General features: G+C 47.4%; 1 protein-coding gene across 2 annotated transcripts in view; it reads right to left on the bottom strand.

Moving 5' to 3' along the window:
- Positions 1–17,376, bottom strand: part of XPO5 (exportin 5) — a 404,361-nt gene that overhangs the window by 231,447 nt on the left and 155,538 nt on the right. For both annotated transcript variants that reach the window (XM_029592834.1, XM_029592835.1), the window contains one exon: positions 777–818. In XM_029592834.1, the coding sequence (XP_029448694.1) occupies positions 777–818 (42 nt within the window). The remainder of the gene's footprint in view (positions 1–776; positions 819–17,376) is intronic.

Raw genomic sequence — 17,376 nt, 5'->3', positions numbered from 1 at the left:
CCTCGAGGGCACCGCAGGAATCAACGGTTCACCTGGCATCAAGGGGACCGGAGGCCGTGGGAGGTTGGAAGGATACAGCAGGAGCTCGGGGAACCATGATCTAGGAAACAGTACCAGCCATATCTTCCTCCTCAGAGAACCCGAGGATCGGGATCGCTCCGATGGCTGTTGGAGAACCGAAGGTCCCTCGGGTAACTGTTGCATCAGTAGGGTGCCTAAAAGGACATCTAGACGCTCCAGCAGAAGTGCTAAAATCAACGGTGGAGGCTTGGGCACTGGTATGGGGGGCCGGTGGCGGGGGCAGCTCAACACTTGGCAGCTCAAGTGGTCCAATTCCTCCTGAAAGTCCTACATATAATAATTCGGCGCAGATTACAAATAATCATAAAATTTAAAAACAAAAATATATATTAAAAAACACAGAACACTTAAAATCACTGTTGATAAGTTGCAGTTTAAAACACAAGCATCATCCAAATGCTCTCTTCAAAGCTTTTCTAAAGTCTTTTAACTCCTCTAGCTGCTTCACCTCCTGTGGGATTTTATTCCATTCACTGGGAGCAACTTCAGCAAAAGCACACCCTCTCGTTCTAGCTGGCTTGAAATTCCTTACAGATGGAGCCTCCAATTTCTTGGAATTTCTCCTTATAGAATGCTATTCCAAAAATCACAGAATAACCACAAGAGAAGCATAGCAAAAAGAGGCTACAAAGAGCACATTTGTATAAGCCTACGAGGACTCTGTTTCAGTACTGTTTAAAGGTATAAAATCTTACCTTACTTTCCTCTATAACTTCAAATATGACAGAGGCAAACAGCTGGGGAATGGAACAATATCATATATTAGTTTATGAAATGCCATGCATTTAAACAAAATAAAATTAACAATAACACCCACATGTTCCCAAAACACAATGAAAGGTGAGATTCGGTGAAAGACTTTGGGAATGGAGACAGACAGAGAACAACAACATGGATAAGAACATAAGAAATTGCCATGCTGGGTCAGACCAAGGGTCCATCAAGCCCAGCATCCTGTTTCCAACAGAGGCCAAACCAGGCCACAAGAACCTGGCAATTACCCAAACACTAAGATCATTCCATGCTACTGATGCTAGTAATAGCAGTGGCTATTCCCTAAGTAAACTTGATTAATAGCTGTTAATGGACTTCTCCTCCAAGAACTTATCCAAACCTTTTTTGAACCCAGCTACACTAACTGCACTAACCACATCCTCTGGCAACAAATTCCAAAGCTTTAAATGTGCTACTTGCTAACTTCATGGAATGCCCCCCTAGTCCTTCTATTATCCGAAAGAGTAAATAACTGATTCACATCTATCTGTTCAAGACCTCTCATGATCTTAAAGACCTCTATCATATCCCCCCTCAGTCGTCTCTTCTCCACGCTGAACAGCCCTAACCTCTTCAGCCTTTCCTCATAGGGGAGCTGTTCCATCCCCTTTATCATTTTGGTCACCCTTCTCTGTACCTTCTCCATCGCAACTATATCTTTTTTGAGATGCAGCTCTCACCATGAAGCGATATAGAGGCATTATGACATTTTCCATTTTATTAACCACTCCCTTCCTAATAATTCCTAACATTCTGTTTGCTTTTTTGACTGCTGCAGCACACTGAGCCGACGATTTTTAAGTATTATCCATTATGATGCCTAGATCTTTTTTCTGGGTGGTAGCTCCTAATATGGAAAGGAAAATTAGTTTCTTACCTGATAATTTTCGTTCCTGTAGTACCAAGGATCAGTCCAGACTGCTGGGTTATGCCTCCCCTCCAGCAGATGGAGTCAGAGAAAAGCTGAAAAGCACCCCCTAGATATACCGGTGTGCCACCTGCGATCCCTCAGTATAATTGATATCAAAGCAGAAGGAACTAAACCAACCCCTCCGCTGAATAATCAACCAATTTAACTCAACCACTGACCAGATCAAGTAGTAACATTGCCCTAAGGACATAAACAAACCTGTCTCCCTATGTAGTAAAACAGAAACAAAGTTGAGAACAACTTACCGTATAAGATGTAGAGCACTGCTAAGAAACGAAGAACACAGATAGAATTACGAGCAGACTCTCCGGAAAACGACTTGGGCGGGCGTCTGGACTGATCCTTGGTACTACAGGAACGAAATTTATCAGGTAAGAAACTAATTTTCCTTTCCCTGTACGTACCAGGATCAGTCCAGACTGCTGGGATGTACCCGAGCCGCCTTAAATAGGGTGGGACCCAGAGAGTCCCGCTCGAATCACGCTGCTCCCAAAGGACTCAGCTGACGGACTACGAACATCTAAGCGATAATGCCTAGCAAACGTATGCAAAGATTTCCAAGTGGCCCCCTGCAAATCTCCTGGCAAGAAACAAACTGACTTTCAGCCCACGAAGTCACCTGAGAACGCAGGGTGTGAGCCTTAAGCCCATCAGGAACAGACTTACCGCAACCAATGTATGTGGACGCGATTGCGCTCTTCAACCATCGGGCGATAGTTGTCTTGGAAGCCTGAAGACCCTTCTTGGGCCCATTCCACAACACAAACAGGTGATCCGACCTCCGAAACTCATTAGTTACCTCCAAATACTGCAGGAGTACCCGGACATCCAAACGCCTCAAGTCCCGACCTTGAGAAGACTGGAGCTCCTCCTCCGAAAAGGAAGGCAATTCCACCGCCTGATTAACATGAAAAGCCGATACCACCTTAGGCAAGAAGGAAGGTACTGTGCGCAAAGACACTCCAGACTCAGAAACACGCAAGAACGGTTCCCTGCACAAAAGAGCCTGAAGCTCCGAAACACGACGCGCTGACGAAATGGCCACCAGGAATACTGTCTTGAGAGTCAAATCCTTCAAGGAGGCCCTCTTAATAGGCTCAAAAGGGGCCGTGCAGAGACCACGGAGAACCAAGTTCAAGTTCCAGGAAGGACAGGGGACCCTCACAGGAGGACGCAAGTTCCTAACTCCGCGCAAAAAACGAGCAACATCTGGGTGACACGCAAGAGAGGAACCTTCAACCCTACCCCTCAGGCAACCCAGAGCCGCCACCTGAACCCTAAGAGAACTGAAAGCCAAACCCTTCTTCAAACTATCCTGCAAAAATGTATGGATATGCCCTACAGAAGTCTGTCGTGGCGAAATCTTTAAGTCACAGCACCATGAGTCAAAGACCTTCCATACTCTAGCATAAGTAAGAGTAGTCGAGGATCTGCGTGCCTGAAGGAGGGTAGAAATAACCGCTTCTGGATAACCTTTCTTCCTCAACTGTCTCCGCTCATAAGCCAAGCCACCAGACAAAAGCGATCCGCCAGATTGAAAAATACCTGACCCTGGCGAAGGAGATTCGGAAGATGACCTAAACGCAATGGCCCGTCCACCGCCAGATTGACGAGATCCACGAACCACGGGCGCCTTGGCCACTCCGGCGCCACGAGAATCACCAGACCCCGATGGGATTCTATGCGTCTTAACACCTTTCCCACTAGGGGCCACGGAGGGAACACAAAGGAGGATGTGAGGAGGCCACAGAAGTACTAGCGCATCCACTCCTTCCAGTCAGTGCTCCCGCCTTCGGCTGAAGAAACGCGCCGCCTTGGCATTTAGTCGAGTCGCCATCAAGTCCAAGTGTGGCACCCCCCAACGATGAGTTATGAGATACATCGCCTCGGCCGACAGCTCCCACTCTCCTGGGTCTAGGTGTTGCCGACTGAGATAATCCGCCTGAACGTTGTCCACGCCTGCAATATGGGTGGCCGCGATGCGGGATAAAAGACGTTCCGCCCAGGCCATCAACAATGACGCTTTGGCCGCCATCGGACGACTTCTTGTGCCTCCTTGCCGATTTATATATGCCACCGTGGTCGCGTTGTCCGACAGAACTCGCACCGCCCGACCGTGTACCATCGGGAGGAGTTGACGCAAGGCTAGACGGACCGCCCTGGTCTCCAGACAATTGATGGACTAAGTGGCCTGGCAAGGAGACCATGTCCCCTGCACCGCTCGGGACTGACACACAGCCCCCCAGCCGGACAGACTGGCATCCGTCGTCACGACTATCCAAGGTGGAGGTTTCTAAGTCCACCCCTTGTAGAAGATGGTCCGGGATCAACCACCAAGCGAAGCTGGACCGGGCCGGTTCCAGCGATGGTAACATGTCGTAATCCTCAGACCTGGGATCCCAGCGAGACAGAAGCGCTCTTTGTAAAGGCCACATATGCGCAAAGGCCCACGGTACCATCTCCAGAGTAGACGCCATATGTCCAATGACTTGTAAATAATCCCAGGCCATAGGTAACGGGAGATCCAACAGGTTCTGCACTTGTGCCATCAGATTGACCATTCGCTGATGTGGCAGAACACCTTGCCTTTCGAAGTATCGAATCGGGCTCCCAAGAACTCCAATTGTTGGGTCGGTTTTAGCTGGCTCTTCGTGAAGTTGACTACCCAACCTAGCTTCTGAAGCTGCTCCACCACCAGTCGAACCGCCCGCTTGCACAATGCTTCTGACTTTGCCCGGATGAGCCAATCATTGAGATAGGGATGTACCAGTATTCCTTAACGGCGTAGAAAGGCTGTGACGACCACCAGAACCTTGGTGAACACTCTTGGGGCCGTTGCTAACTCGAACGGAAGGGCACAAAACTGCAAATGGTCCCCCAACGCCATGAACCTCAGGTATGTCTGATGCTGCTCTCGGATTCCGATGTGGAGATACGCCTCGGTTAGATCCAAAGAAGCCAAAAATTCTCCCTTGTGGACGGCCGTAATGACAGACCGCGTCTCCATGCGAAAACGAGGAACGCGTAAGGCCCTGTTGACCCGCTTTAAATCCAAGATTGGCCTGAATGTGCCTACCTTCTTTGGAACCACGAAGTATATGGAATACTGGCCAGTCCGACATTCGGCCAGCGGAACTGGGACCACTGCCCCCAGTGTCCTCAAATGGTCCAAAGTTTGTGAAATATCCAGCTGCTTTTCCGGTGGACTGCATGACGACGTCAGAAAAAGATCCCGGAGCGGACGAGCAAAATCCAACACGTAACTGTGACTTATAACGTCGAGGACCCACTGGTCAGAGTCTATCTTGACCCATTCCTCCCGAAATAGGGACACAACCGACCCCCAATGCGCGGAATGGAGGAATGGGCCTGCGCACCTTCATTGTGTAGCTTTGTTGGGGGTAAAGGCCTGCGAGGATCCTGACCGCTGAGGCTGCCTACCACGAAAGGAAGGTGTCCAAGATTGTGCCCTCGACGCTTGCTGTCCCTGGGGAAAGGAACCTCCCCTCCCCATATGGAACCGGCGCTGACCCCGAAACCGACCCCTGGAATTCCCGAAGGATCGAGACTGTCGGGGCTTGTCCTCAGGCAACTTATAAACCTTGTTGTCTCCCAAGTCCTTGATGAGTTGATCCAGCTCGTCTCCAAACAAATTTCCCCTGCAGGGAAAAGAACCCAAACGTGACTTAGAGGAAGCATCTGCCGCCCAGCAACGGAGCCAAAGCAACTGCCTGGCGGATACTGAAGAAGACATAGTGCGAGCCGAAGTCCGCAGTAGATCATATAAGGCATCCACTGTGTAGGCGACCGCAGCCTCCACTCAGTTGGCCTGCTCTGCTTCGTCTGGCGGAAGATCCAGTGCTGTAAACAATTGTTGAACCCAGCGAAGAGTGGCCCTCTGCACTAGGCTGCTACAGACCGCCGCCCGGACCCTAATGCCGCAACCTCAAAGATGCGCTTCAATAAGATCTCAAACTTCCGGTCCTGGAGAACCTTCAACGCTATACCGGGGATGGTAGTATGCTTTATCATGGCCGTGACCGCTGAATCCACTGTGGGAGTCTTGAGAAGTTCCAAGGATTCAGACGGCAGGGGATACAACTTATCCATAGCTCTGCTAACCCGCAAAGAAGCTTCTGGAAGATCCCATTCCTTAAGAGACAATCTGGAACAATTTGGGATGAAAGGGAAAAGTTTGTGGGGGGGGGGGGGAGGGGGGGTCCTGAAGGCCCGCCAGAGCTACATCCCCCGAGAAAGTGTCCGCTTCCTGGTGTGGTGCCGAGATTTCCAGCTCCTTCAAAACATGTGGAATCAAATAGTTTAGCTCGTCCTTACCAAACAATCGATGAACTTGGGGGTCATCCCCCTCCACAGACACCTGACCATCCAAATCGCCCCCTCTGGCTGTAACCGGAAGGTCCGGAGTGGGATCCAGGGCCTCCGGAACTCCTGTGCCCCCCCTGTGGACGAGGACAACGAGCCCCCGCTTTCCCGTGATCAGGTGCTGCCCTAGGGATCTTAGGTGGAGAGGGACCAGCTGCCTCCCAACCTGCCTCTGCCTCCAAGAATGCTTTGTGCATCAACAGCACAAACTGTGAGGAAAACGGGACTGGCCACTTAAAGGTGTCTCCCGCGGGCCGGGAGGGAGGGGGGGGGGCCGAGGAGCTTCAGAATTGAGCGTACTCTACGGGCTTAGGGCAGGCGAGGAAGGAGGAGGGGAATCCTCCTCCTCCGACGCTGTCCCTTCTGTCGGCAACGTGTCCAAAATGTCCGCCGCCTCCTTCTCTATGGGAGGCGGGGCTGCCGACCAGGACCCAGGCACTCTCCTCTGCCGCGCCATAGAAACATAGAAATGACGGCAGAAGACGACCAATCGGCCCATCCAGTCTGCCCAGCAAGCCTCACACTTCTTTTTTTTTTCTCATACTTATCTGTTTCTCTTGGCTCCTAGTAACCTTTGGTTCTATTTCCCTTTCACCCCCACCATTAATGCAGAGAGCAGTGATGGAGCTGCATCCAAGTGAAATATCAAGCTTGATTAGTTAGGGGTAGTAACCGCCGTAATAAGCAAGCTACACCCATGCTTATTTGTTTTACCCAGACTATGTTATTCAGCCCTTATTGGTTGTTTTTCTTCTCCCCTGCCATTGTAGCAGAGAGCTATGCTGGATAAGCGTGAACTATTAGTTTTACTTCTCCCCTGCCGTTGAAGCAGAGAGCTATGCTGGATATGCGTGAAGTATTAGTTTTACTTCTCCCCTGCCGTTGAAGCAGAGAGCTATGCTGGATGTGTGAACTATTAGTTTTACTTCTCCCCTGCCGTTGAAGCAGAGAGCTATGCTGGATATGCGTGAAGTATTAGTTTTACTTCTCCCCTGCCGTTGAAGCAGAGAGCTATGCTGGATGTGTGAAGTATTAGTTTTACTTCTCCCCTGCTGTTGAAGCAGAGAGCTATGTTGGATATGTATTGAAAGTGAAGTAGCCACATTATCTATCAACAAATATTGAATAAGCCTAATAATTGGTAATACCTATAGCTTATGAACTCTTCGTTAATTTTACATATTCTTGCCCACCCCTGTTTTTTTTTTGTTTTTTAAATATGGAGATGGCAGGCCTCCATCCTTCCGTTCCGTGAAGGTGGAACACCAACCACTGGCATCCCGCTCCGTGAATGCCTCTGTGGCTACTGCCGCTCCGTGCAGTGTTTTGCTGCCTCCTCTTTATACACTTCCTCTAGACCTGATGGATCCACAGTGTTTATCCCACGCCCCTTTGAAGTCCTTCACAGTTTTGGACTTCACCACTTCCTCCGGAAGGGCATTCCAGGCATCCATCACTCTCTCCGTGAAGAAATATTTCCTGACATTGGTTCTTAGTCTTCCTCCCTGGAGCCTCAGCTCGTGACCTCTGGTTCTGCTGATTTTTTTCTGACGGAAAAGGTTTGTCGCTGTCTTTGGATCGTTAAAGTTTTTCAAGTATCTGAAGGTCCGAATCATATCACCCCTGTTCCTCCTTTCCTCCAGGGTGTACATATTTAGATTCTTCAATTTCTCTACATATGACATCCGATGAAGACCCTCCACCTTTTTGGTCGCTCTTCTCTGTACCGCTTCCATCTTGTCTCTTTGTAGATACGGTCTCCAGAACTGAACACAGTACTCCAGGTGAGGCCTCACCAAGGACCTGTATAAGGGGATAATCACTTCCCTTTTCTTACTCGATATTCCTCTCTTTATGCAGCCCAGCATTCTTCTGGCTTTTGCTATCGCCTTGTCGCATTGTTTCGCAGACTTCATATCATTAGACACTATAACCCCTAGGTCCCTCTCCTGCTCCGTGCACATCAGCCTTTCCCCCCCCATCGAATACAGTTCATTCGGATTTCCACTCCCCATATGCATGACTTTGCACTTCTTGGCATTGAATCTCAGCTGCCATATCTTCGACCACTCTTCCAGTTTCCTTAAATCCCGTCTCATTCTCTCCACTCCTTCCGGCATGTCCACTCTGTTGCAGATCAAGAAGAAACACTGCGTGCAGCGCTCGGCCCCAAGAGGGTCCCTCGCCCCCGGGAAGACATTGGGAGCAGGGACCCTCTCGGGAGAGTCGCGCCCCCGCCCCTCCGGATGCCATGCAGACCGAAGATCGTGGCATGAAGAGGCAGGAAGACAAGCTGCAGGAAAGCGCGCCAAAAGGTAAGGGGCAGCCCCTACACTAGAGCAATGCGCCGGGTGAACCAGGGCTGAACCACGGCAGGCCGGGGCTGAAAGAATAAGCTCACTGCCTGTCACCAACAGGACTCAAGTGGCTCTCCAATCACTGAATCTTTTTTTTTTTTTTTTTTTTAACAAATAACGTGCTCCTTCTAAGCCCCCTTCAGAGGAAAACCTCTGGAATACTACAAATGTGGGGGGAGGGTGACCGGCCCACCAGTAATCTCTCCCCCTGGACCCACTGGGACTATCTAGCTCTGGGTAAATGGTCTGAGGGCATTGCCCTACCAAGCCTGCCCTTAATCCTGCCTTCTCACTGCGCAGGTAACACGAAATAAAAAACTAACTTTCCTTTAAAAACTTCCTTCCCCTTTTCTTTTTTTTTTTTAAAGGGAGGGAACAAACTAGTTGATCTAGTCAGTGCTACTTCAACAAAAAAACCTGGATAATCAAAGTAGAAATGCAGAAAGACCAGGACTGCAGGTTATGCCTCTCAATCTGCTGGAGTCAGAGAAAATACTGAGGGATCGCAGGTGGCACACCGGTATATCTAGGGGGTGCCTTTCAGCTTTTCTCTGACTCCATCTGCTGGAGGGGAGGCATAACCCAGCAGTCTGGACTGATCCGGGTACGTACAGGGAACCTAACATTGTGTAACTACAGCAAGGGTTATTTTTCCCTATATCCAACACCTTGCACTTCTGCCATTTGGATGCCCAATCTTCCAGTCTTGCAAGGTCCTCCTGTAATGATTGTGAAAAAGGGTGTGGAATTCACATGAGACATGGTAGCTAAGAATATCTTGAATTCTTGAGTCACTATCATTGAAGCGATAGCTATCTATAGCTTTACTCTCAGGATAGCAACTCGACTGACCCAGAGATATGACCCAGAGGGAACAAATTGAAAGGGAGAACTTTATGAAATTTCATGTGTCACTAGGTAGCTTTAGAGCTGTTGGAACCAATCACCCTTGGTTCTTTTATGATAAAGATGTGACAAAAGATGTGACAAAAAGTAAACAATGATACAAAATTATTCAGAGTAGTTAAATCACAAGCAGATTGTGATACATTACAGGAGGACCTTGCAAGACTTGAAGATTGGGCATCCAAATGGCAGACGAAATTTAATGTGGACAAGTGCAAGGTGTTGCATATAGGGAAAAATAACCCTTGCTGTAGTTACACGATGTTAGGTTCCAGAAAATAAACCACAAGCAAACCGAGCTATGGCCAGCATTCAAACCAGTTATGTAGAAATCCAACACGAATGCTGGTATTAAGTAATACAGTCCCAATACTTCATTCAGGTATATAAATGTAAAGTCTCATTTATTCGAAAATTGGCAACTCCATTGTTATAAAGCGCAATCTTTCATGCACACGGGGTCCCCCGTGTGCATGAAAGATTGCGCTTTATAACAATGGAGTTGCCAATTTTCGAATAAATGAGACTTTACATTTATATACCTGAATGAAGTATTGGGACTGTATTACTTAATACCAGCATTCGTGTTGGATTTCTACAGGTTCCAGAAAATGTCATAATGCCTCTATATCGCTCCATGGTGAGACCACAGCTTGAATGCTGTGTACAATTCTGGTCGCCGCATCTCAAAAAAGATATAGTTGCGATGGAGAAGATACAGAGAAGGGCAACCAAAATGATAAAGGGGATGGAACAGCTCCCCTATGAGGAAAGGCTGAAGAGGTTAGGGCTGTTCAGATTGGAGAAGAGATGGCTGAGGAAGGATATGATAGAGGTGTTTAAAATCATGAGAGGTCTTGAACAAGTAGATGTGAATCGGTTATTTACACTTTCGAATAACAGGAGGACTAGGGGGCATTCCATGAAGTTAGCAAGTAGCACATTTAAGACTAATCGGAGAAAGTTCTTTTTCACTCAATGCACAATTAAACTCTGGAATTTGTTACCAGAGGATGTGGTTAGTGCAGTTAGTATAGCTGTGTTTAAAAAAGGATTGGATAAGTTCTTGGAGGAGAAGTCCATTACCTGCTATTAAGTTCACTTAGAGAATAGCCACTGCCATTAGCAATGGTAACATGGAATAGACTTAGTTTTTCGGTACTTGCCAGGTTCTTATGGCCTGGATTGGCCACTGTTGGAAACAGGATGCTGGGCTTGATGGAACCTTGGTCTGACCCAGTATGGCATTTTCTTATGTTCTTAACCACTGTCTGGACTGATCCTGGTACGTACAGGGAATACTGAGGATTAGTAGAGGGTGCACTACCTTACAAGGAAGCATCCTTCAACGTTCTCTCTGACTCCATCTGCTGGAAGGGGGAGATAACCCACTGTCTGCACTGATCCTGGTACGTACAGGGAATACTGAGGATTAGTAGAGGGTGCACTGCCTTATAAGGAAGCATCCTTCAAAGTTCTCTCTGACTCCATCTGCTGGAAGGGGGAGATAACCCACTGTCTGCACTGATCCTGGTAAGTACAGGGAATACTGAGGATTAGTAGAGGGTGCACTGCCTTATAAGGAAGCACCCTTCAAAGTTCTCTCTGACTCCATCTGCTGGAAAGGGGAGATAACCCACTGTCTGGACTGATCCTGGTACCTACAGGGAATTTCACCCTTCTAGGGTGGGATGCTGCTCTAGTCCCTCAACACCGCCAAGGCAAAACAGGCCTCTTTTCTAGCTCTGATATGCAGGTGGTAAGGCATACAAAGACTACCACATTGCTGCTTTTGCTCTAAAAGTGAACAACTGCAAGTCAACCTAAGAAACAGAGTGCACCCGTGTGGAATGAGCTCATACCTCCCTTCAGCAAGAAGTACTGGAAGCCACATAAGCTACTGAATTATCTCCTTAAACCAGCACGCTATCATAGCCTGAGAGACCATCCAACTTTTCCGTGTTTGATCAGAGTACCTAAAAATGCTAGAAATCGTCAGATAACAGAAAGATGTCTCCTCATATTAAAGGGGCAAAGGAGTGCATAGTCTCTAGAATCAGCTTATCTGCGAAAAGGAGCTTGTCTGACAGATTCTAACGACAATCTGAAAATTGGAAATGATCTTTGGAAGGAAAGAGTACTGTATGAGTCTGGACTCTTCTTAATCAAAGGCTCCATAAACAAAAGCACCTGCAACTGACACCCTACAAGCCAAACAATAGTGATTAGGAAGGCTATCTTCAACAGGAGCAGGCTAAAGAAATAGCCTTAAGAGGGGCAAAACAACTTCAGACTCCAAAATTGGAGTTGAACTTTCCGTATTACAGCCAACAAAATCCAAGAATAACTCGCTTTACTAATTGAACCCTCTTAAAGGCACAACCATTAGACAAAATACAATCCAGATCCTTGTGAAACATCTGACTCTGGCAAATAACACTTTATAAGATGGAAACCTTAGAGGGGTGCTGCACAGCAAACTCTGAATATCTGCACACCGAGGCTGATGAGGCTCATCTGAAGCCACCAGGATCACCAGTCCTGGATGCCCGGCAATCCACTAAAGCAGTCTGCCTATGATGGACCAAGGAGGAAAAAGCAATTTTTTTCTTCGCCCACTTCTGCATGTCCACCATCTACTGGAGATGGAGGATACGGGCAGACTGATGGGCGGGACTATATAGCTGTGATGTTAGCTTTTGCTCCATCTCCATCTGCTGGCAGAGGTGCATAACCTACTCGTTGGGACTGACCTACCCGAACGCTAAGGAAGTTCTTCGTAAGAGAATCTGAGCTGTGGAATTTGGTTCCTCAGGATATTAGGATTGAGTCTAATTTGACATTTAGGAAAAGGGTAAAAGCCTGGTTGCTCCCTGAAAGTGGGAGTTAAAATCATTGGATATGACTGCTCATCATTCCTAAGATAATTCCTGCACACCTGGTACAGACTTTGCCTCCCCCACTCTTCAGCTAACCACACCTCGCTCTGTACGTGCCTCCCCTCCCCCCTCAGGCTACCGAAACAATCGACTCACCGCGTTCACACCCTTCCCCTGACTTATCTAGTTGATTTTACCCCTGTCCCCCCCCCCCCCGCCTCACATACCTCCCCCTCCATCCCTCCACCTTATTCATCCTCCAGCGTCACCATGACAGCCAACATGCTCACTCACCCTATTCCTATCCTCAACCATTGGTATCACAACCACAGGAAGCCACTAAATAACCCTTTCTCCCTTCGCCACCAAAATTTACTCCCCATCATGCTTTCTCCTTTCACACAGTTACTTGGCCTAACAACCTTCACTCTTAGATTGAGAGTTGCAAAGTATCTAAAAAAAAATTCCTATTATCAATGACATCCTACTTGACTCTAATCCAGACATACTCACCCTCACCGAAACCTGGCTTAAGGAAACAGACACTGTTCTACTGAATCAATTACCTATACACAGCTACGACATATTCTCATTACCTCGACCAAAAAGAAGAGGAGAAGGCCTCCTCCTAGCAACAAAAAAAGTTGAAATTTTCATCACTTCCCACAATCACAATACCCAAATAGAAGTTGGCCTATTCAAGTCCTCCTTCTTTCAACTCTGTCTCATATACGCTCCCCCAGGCATCCTCGACAACAACCCCTCACCCCTCACTGAATTTCTAATGCAAAACATTGATCTTCATAGCCCTGCTATCATTCTTGGGGACTTCAACCTCCACGTGGATGCCACCACCTGCACACCCTTCCTGCAAAGCCTTCCTCTCCTCCCTCATTGCCATGGGATTCACCCAAATAGTCGACACTCCCACGCATAAAGCTGGTCACACCCTCGATTTAATATTCATTAACTCCAACCCAACGCTGCCCCATCCTGCACTCTCATACCCTGGTCTGACCACTCTCTACTCACAACCCCCCTCCTGACTGAGTGCAGGTCCCCCAACCCCCCCCCCCCCCCCCCAGATAACTATTCACTTCAGGAAATCATGTAGCAGAGACGACCTCATCTCATCCCTCTCCCACAACCTAAGCAAGCTCAACTGCACAGACACTGATGCGGCCCTCGCATCCTGGAATGACCACCTCTAGCGGTGCGAATTCCTTATGCCCCCTCACCACTAAACTCCTCAACTCTTCCAAAAATACAAAAAAACCTTGGTACACCACCGATCTCAAGACCCTCAAACATGCCCTTACACACCTTGAAAAGAAATGGCGCCAAGACCCATCCTCTTCCCTCCTGGCCAACTACAAAACTGCCCTTCACAAATACCAGACTGCTATCCTCAAAACCAAAAAAAGACTTCTATGCTAAGGGGTAGATTTTCAAAGGGGTACGCGCATACTCCACGAAAACCTACCCCAAACCCCCCCTTCGTGTGCCGAGCCTATTTTGCATAACGCGCATAAGTCCCGGGGCTTGCGTGGAGAGGCTTGTCGGGGGGCATGCCGCGAGTGACGCGGCGTTTCTGGGGCGGGCCCTGGGGCGGGCCCTGGGGCGTGTTCGAGGCCTCCAGACCATGCCCCCGGGTCGGGTGATGGCGCGCCAGCAGCCCACTGGCGCGCGCAGATTTACACCTGCTTTCCGCAGGCGTAAATCTGCCAACAAAGGTAGGGGGGGTTAGGTAGGGGAAGGGAGGGGAAGGTGAGGGGAGGCGGAAGGAAAGTTCCCTCCGAGGCCGCTCCGAAATCGGAGCGGCCGCAGAGGGAACAGGCAGCGCGCGCTGGGCTCGGTGCACGCAGGTTGCACAAATGTGCACCCCCTTGCACGCGCCGACCCCGGATTTTATAAGATACGCGCGGCTACGTGCGTATCTTATAAAATCCAGCGTATTTTTGTTCACGCCTGATGCATGAACAAAAGTACGCCCGTGCGTACATTTATAAAATCTACCCCTAAGAGAATACATGACCTCCAATTTAATGCCAAGGCCCTTTTTTCCTATGTTGCCGAGCTCACCAAGCCTATTACTAGCCCGACTGATTCGGATACTCAAATTAAATGTGATAAACTTGCCTTCCACTTCAATGAAAATGTCTCAAAACTTGTACAAAGCTTTCCTACCTGAACCCTCCCTCCCACTCCTCGTCCCACCACCTCACTGACTCCATTCAGCTCCTTTGAACTATCAATAGAAATAGAAAACTTACTCAAAAAAATGAGATCTGCTCGACACCCCTCCGACACACTTCCCACCAAAGCCCTACTAACAATACCCAACAACATAGCAAAACCCATTGCAGATTTCATCAACTCCTCGCTCTCCACAGGAATTATTCCCGATCCTCTCAAGCAAGCCACCGTCAAACCCCTTCTTAAGAAGCCCAGCCTCGACCCTAATGACCTCTCTAACTTCCGCCTCATCTCTAACCTTCCATTTCTATCAAAAGTACTTGAAAAAACTCTCAACATTCAACTTTCTGACCATCTAGAAAAATGTAACATCCTATTCCCCTCTCAATTTGGATTTCGAAAACTATACAACACTGAAACTCTCCTTTCACTCTCTGATACCATTCTAAGAGGCTTTGACAAAGGTCACGCATACCTACTTGCACTTCTTGACATCTCAGCAGCCTTTGACACTGTTAACCACAACATACTCCTAACACGCCTCAGTGAAATTGGCATCACTGGCACCCCCTTTCTATGGTTCAAATCCTACCTTACCAACAGACTCTACAAAATAAAAATTGACGACCATGAGGAACGCCTCTGGAGAGGTGGATAGGTTTCTCAAGGATCCTATATATATATATATATATATATATATATATATATATATAGTGGGTCGATTGGAGTTACGGAAGTGTGGCATGTCTTTAAGCCAGGCGGGGTTGTTTTTGTGAAGGGCATTGTGCAGGATGGTGAGGGTTTTATATTTAATGCGGTATGGTATGGGAAGCCAGTGCAGGTCTTTTAGTATGGGGGTTATGTGTTCTGTCTTATATATATATATATATATATATATATATATATATATATATATAAGACAGAACACATAACCCCCATATATATATATATATATATATATATATATATATATATATATATATATATATATATATATATATATATGGGAAGCCAGTGCAGGTCTTTTAGTATGGGGGTTATGTGTTCTGTCTTATATATATATATATATATATATAGATATATATATATATATATATATATATAAGACAGAACACATAACCCCCATACTAAAAGACCTGCACTGGCTTCCCATACCATACCGCATTAAATATAAAACCCTCACCATCCTGCACAATGCCCTTCACAAAAACAACCCCGCCTGGCTTAAAGACATGCCACACTTCCGTAACTCCAATCGACCCACTAGAAATGCCCTCGCAGGCACCCTACACACTCCACCCCTCAAAACCGCACACCTCTCCAACACCAGAGAAAGAGTGTTTACCATTGTCGGCCCCACCCTTTGGAATTCACTTCCCCATTACCTACGACTTGAGCCCTCCTTACAGTCTTTCAAAAAAGGCGTTAAGACCTGGCTGTTCAGGCAAGCCTACCCAGAAGCCAATCAAACCTAGCCCACTACCTTCCCTCCCATCATCATCCTCATTCCATTTCACCTTTCAACCACCCCTTACCCCCCCAGCCCACTCTCCCTGCCCCCTTAATTTCCCCCCTCCCTCTCCCCCCCCTCTTTTTCTTGAATCTATCACTGTCAAAGCCTTAACCCTAACTATCAATCATGTTATTGATCTATTGTAAATAAGTTCCTCGCCTTAACTTATAATTTTAAAACAGTTACAATTATGTTCCTCTTATTATTATATTTATCAAGTTGATTGTTCCTCTCTTTCCTTCTGCCCTATCCTTCCTTGCTGCTCTTCCCCTGCCCACCTCTCACCACTTTCTTGCCTGCTCCCCTCTCCCCCACCCTGTTCATTGTATTTTCTACCTGCTTCAGTTATTTGTAAACCGGCATGATATGCCCTATGAATGTCGGTATATTAAAAGTTTCATAAATAAATACAATAAATAAATATATGCGGATGACGTGTAAATTCTCATCCGCATCACTGACACCCCCTAACCACCACTATTCGAAGATGGGAAAACGCACTTTCATCTATAAACAGCCTCCTCACCTCTCTAAACCTCACCCTCAATGCATCTAAAACCGAACTACTCAATCTCTCCCCTGAACCACTCCAAGACCACCCCCCCCCTTACAAATGCTTCCTTCTCACTCATAGCTCAAGATTTAGGTGTCATAATAGATAATCGCCTCAACTTACAAAAATTCATCAGTTCAATTATGAAAGATTGCTTCTTTAAACTCAATACCTTAAAAAAAACTTTGACCCCTCCTCCACCTTAGCAACCTTCATACAGTTCTGCAAGCCACAGAACTAAAATAAATGTCCAAAATAGACTACTGCAACTCCCTCCTTCTTGGTTTACCCAAAGCCACGATTAAACCTCTCCAACTTCTGCAAAACGCAGCTGCGAGAATCCTCACAAACTCTCGTAAATGCGACATCACCCCTATACTCAAAAATCTGCACTGGCTCCCCATCCACCAACGCATAGTTTACAAGACACTCACAATTATACACAAAACCCTCCACAACCAAAACATGTACTGGATGAAAGACAAGATTCTCCTCCAGGCCCCTAACAGACCCACCAGATCCTCCTACAAAGGTACTCTATACATCCCCTCTCCGAAACATCTACACCTCAAATCCACTAAGGAGCATGCCTTTTCCATTGCTGGCCCTTATGCCTGGAACTCTATGCCACCCGAACTCAGATTACAGCAGTGCGCTCAGAAATTCAAAGTAAAACTCAAAACATGGCTAATTAGCAAGCCTACCCTTAACCTCGCTAATCCTTCACCTGCCATTCCAACTCCACCAGTCACAGTCTCCTGCTCATTTTAGGTTCCGCTCATTCTGCTCCCTTCTTCATTCCC

This window comes from Rhinatrema bivittatum, chromosome 3 (assembly GCF_901001135.1).
Source record: "Rhinatrema bivittatum chromosome 3, aRhiBiv1.1, whole genome shotgun sequence".
Classification (NCBI taxonomy): domain Eukaryota; kingdom Metazoa; phylum Chordata; class Amphibia; order Gymnophiona; family Rhinatrematidae; genus Rhinatrema; species Rhinatrema bivittatum.
Note: the sequence above shows the minus strand (reverse complement) of the source record. Positions and strands in the feature narration are given on the sequence as shown.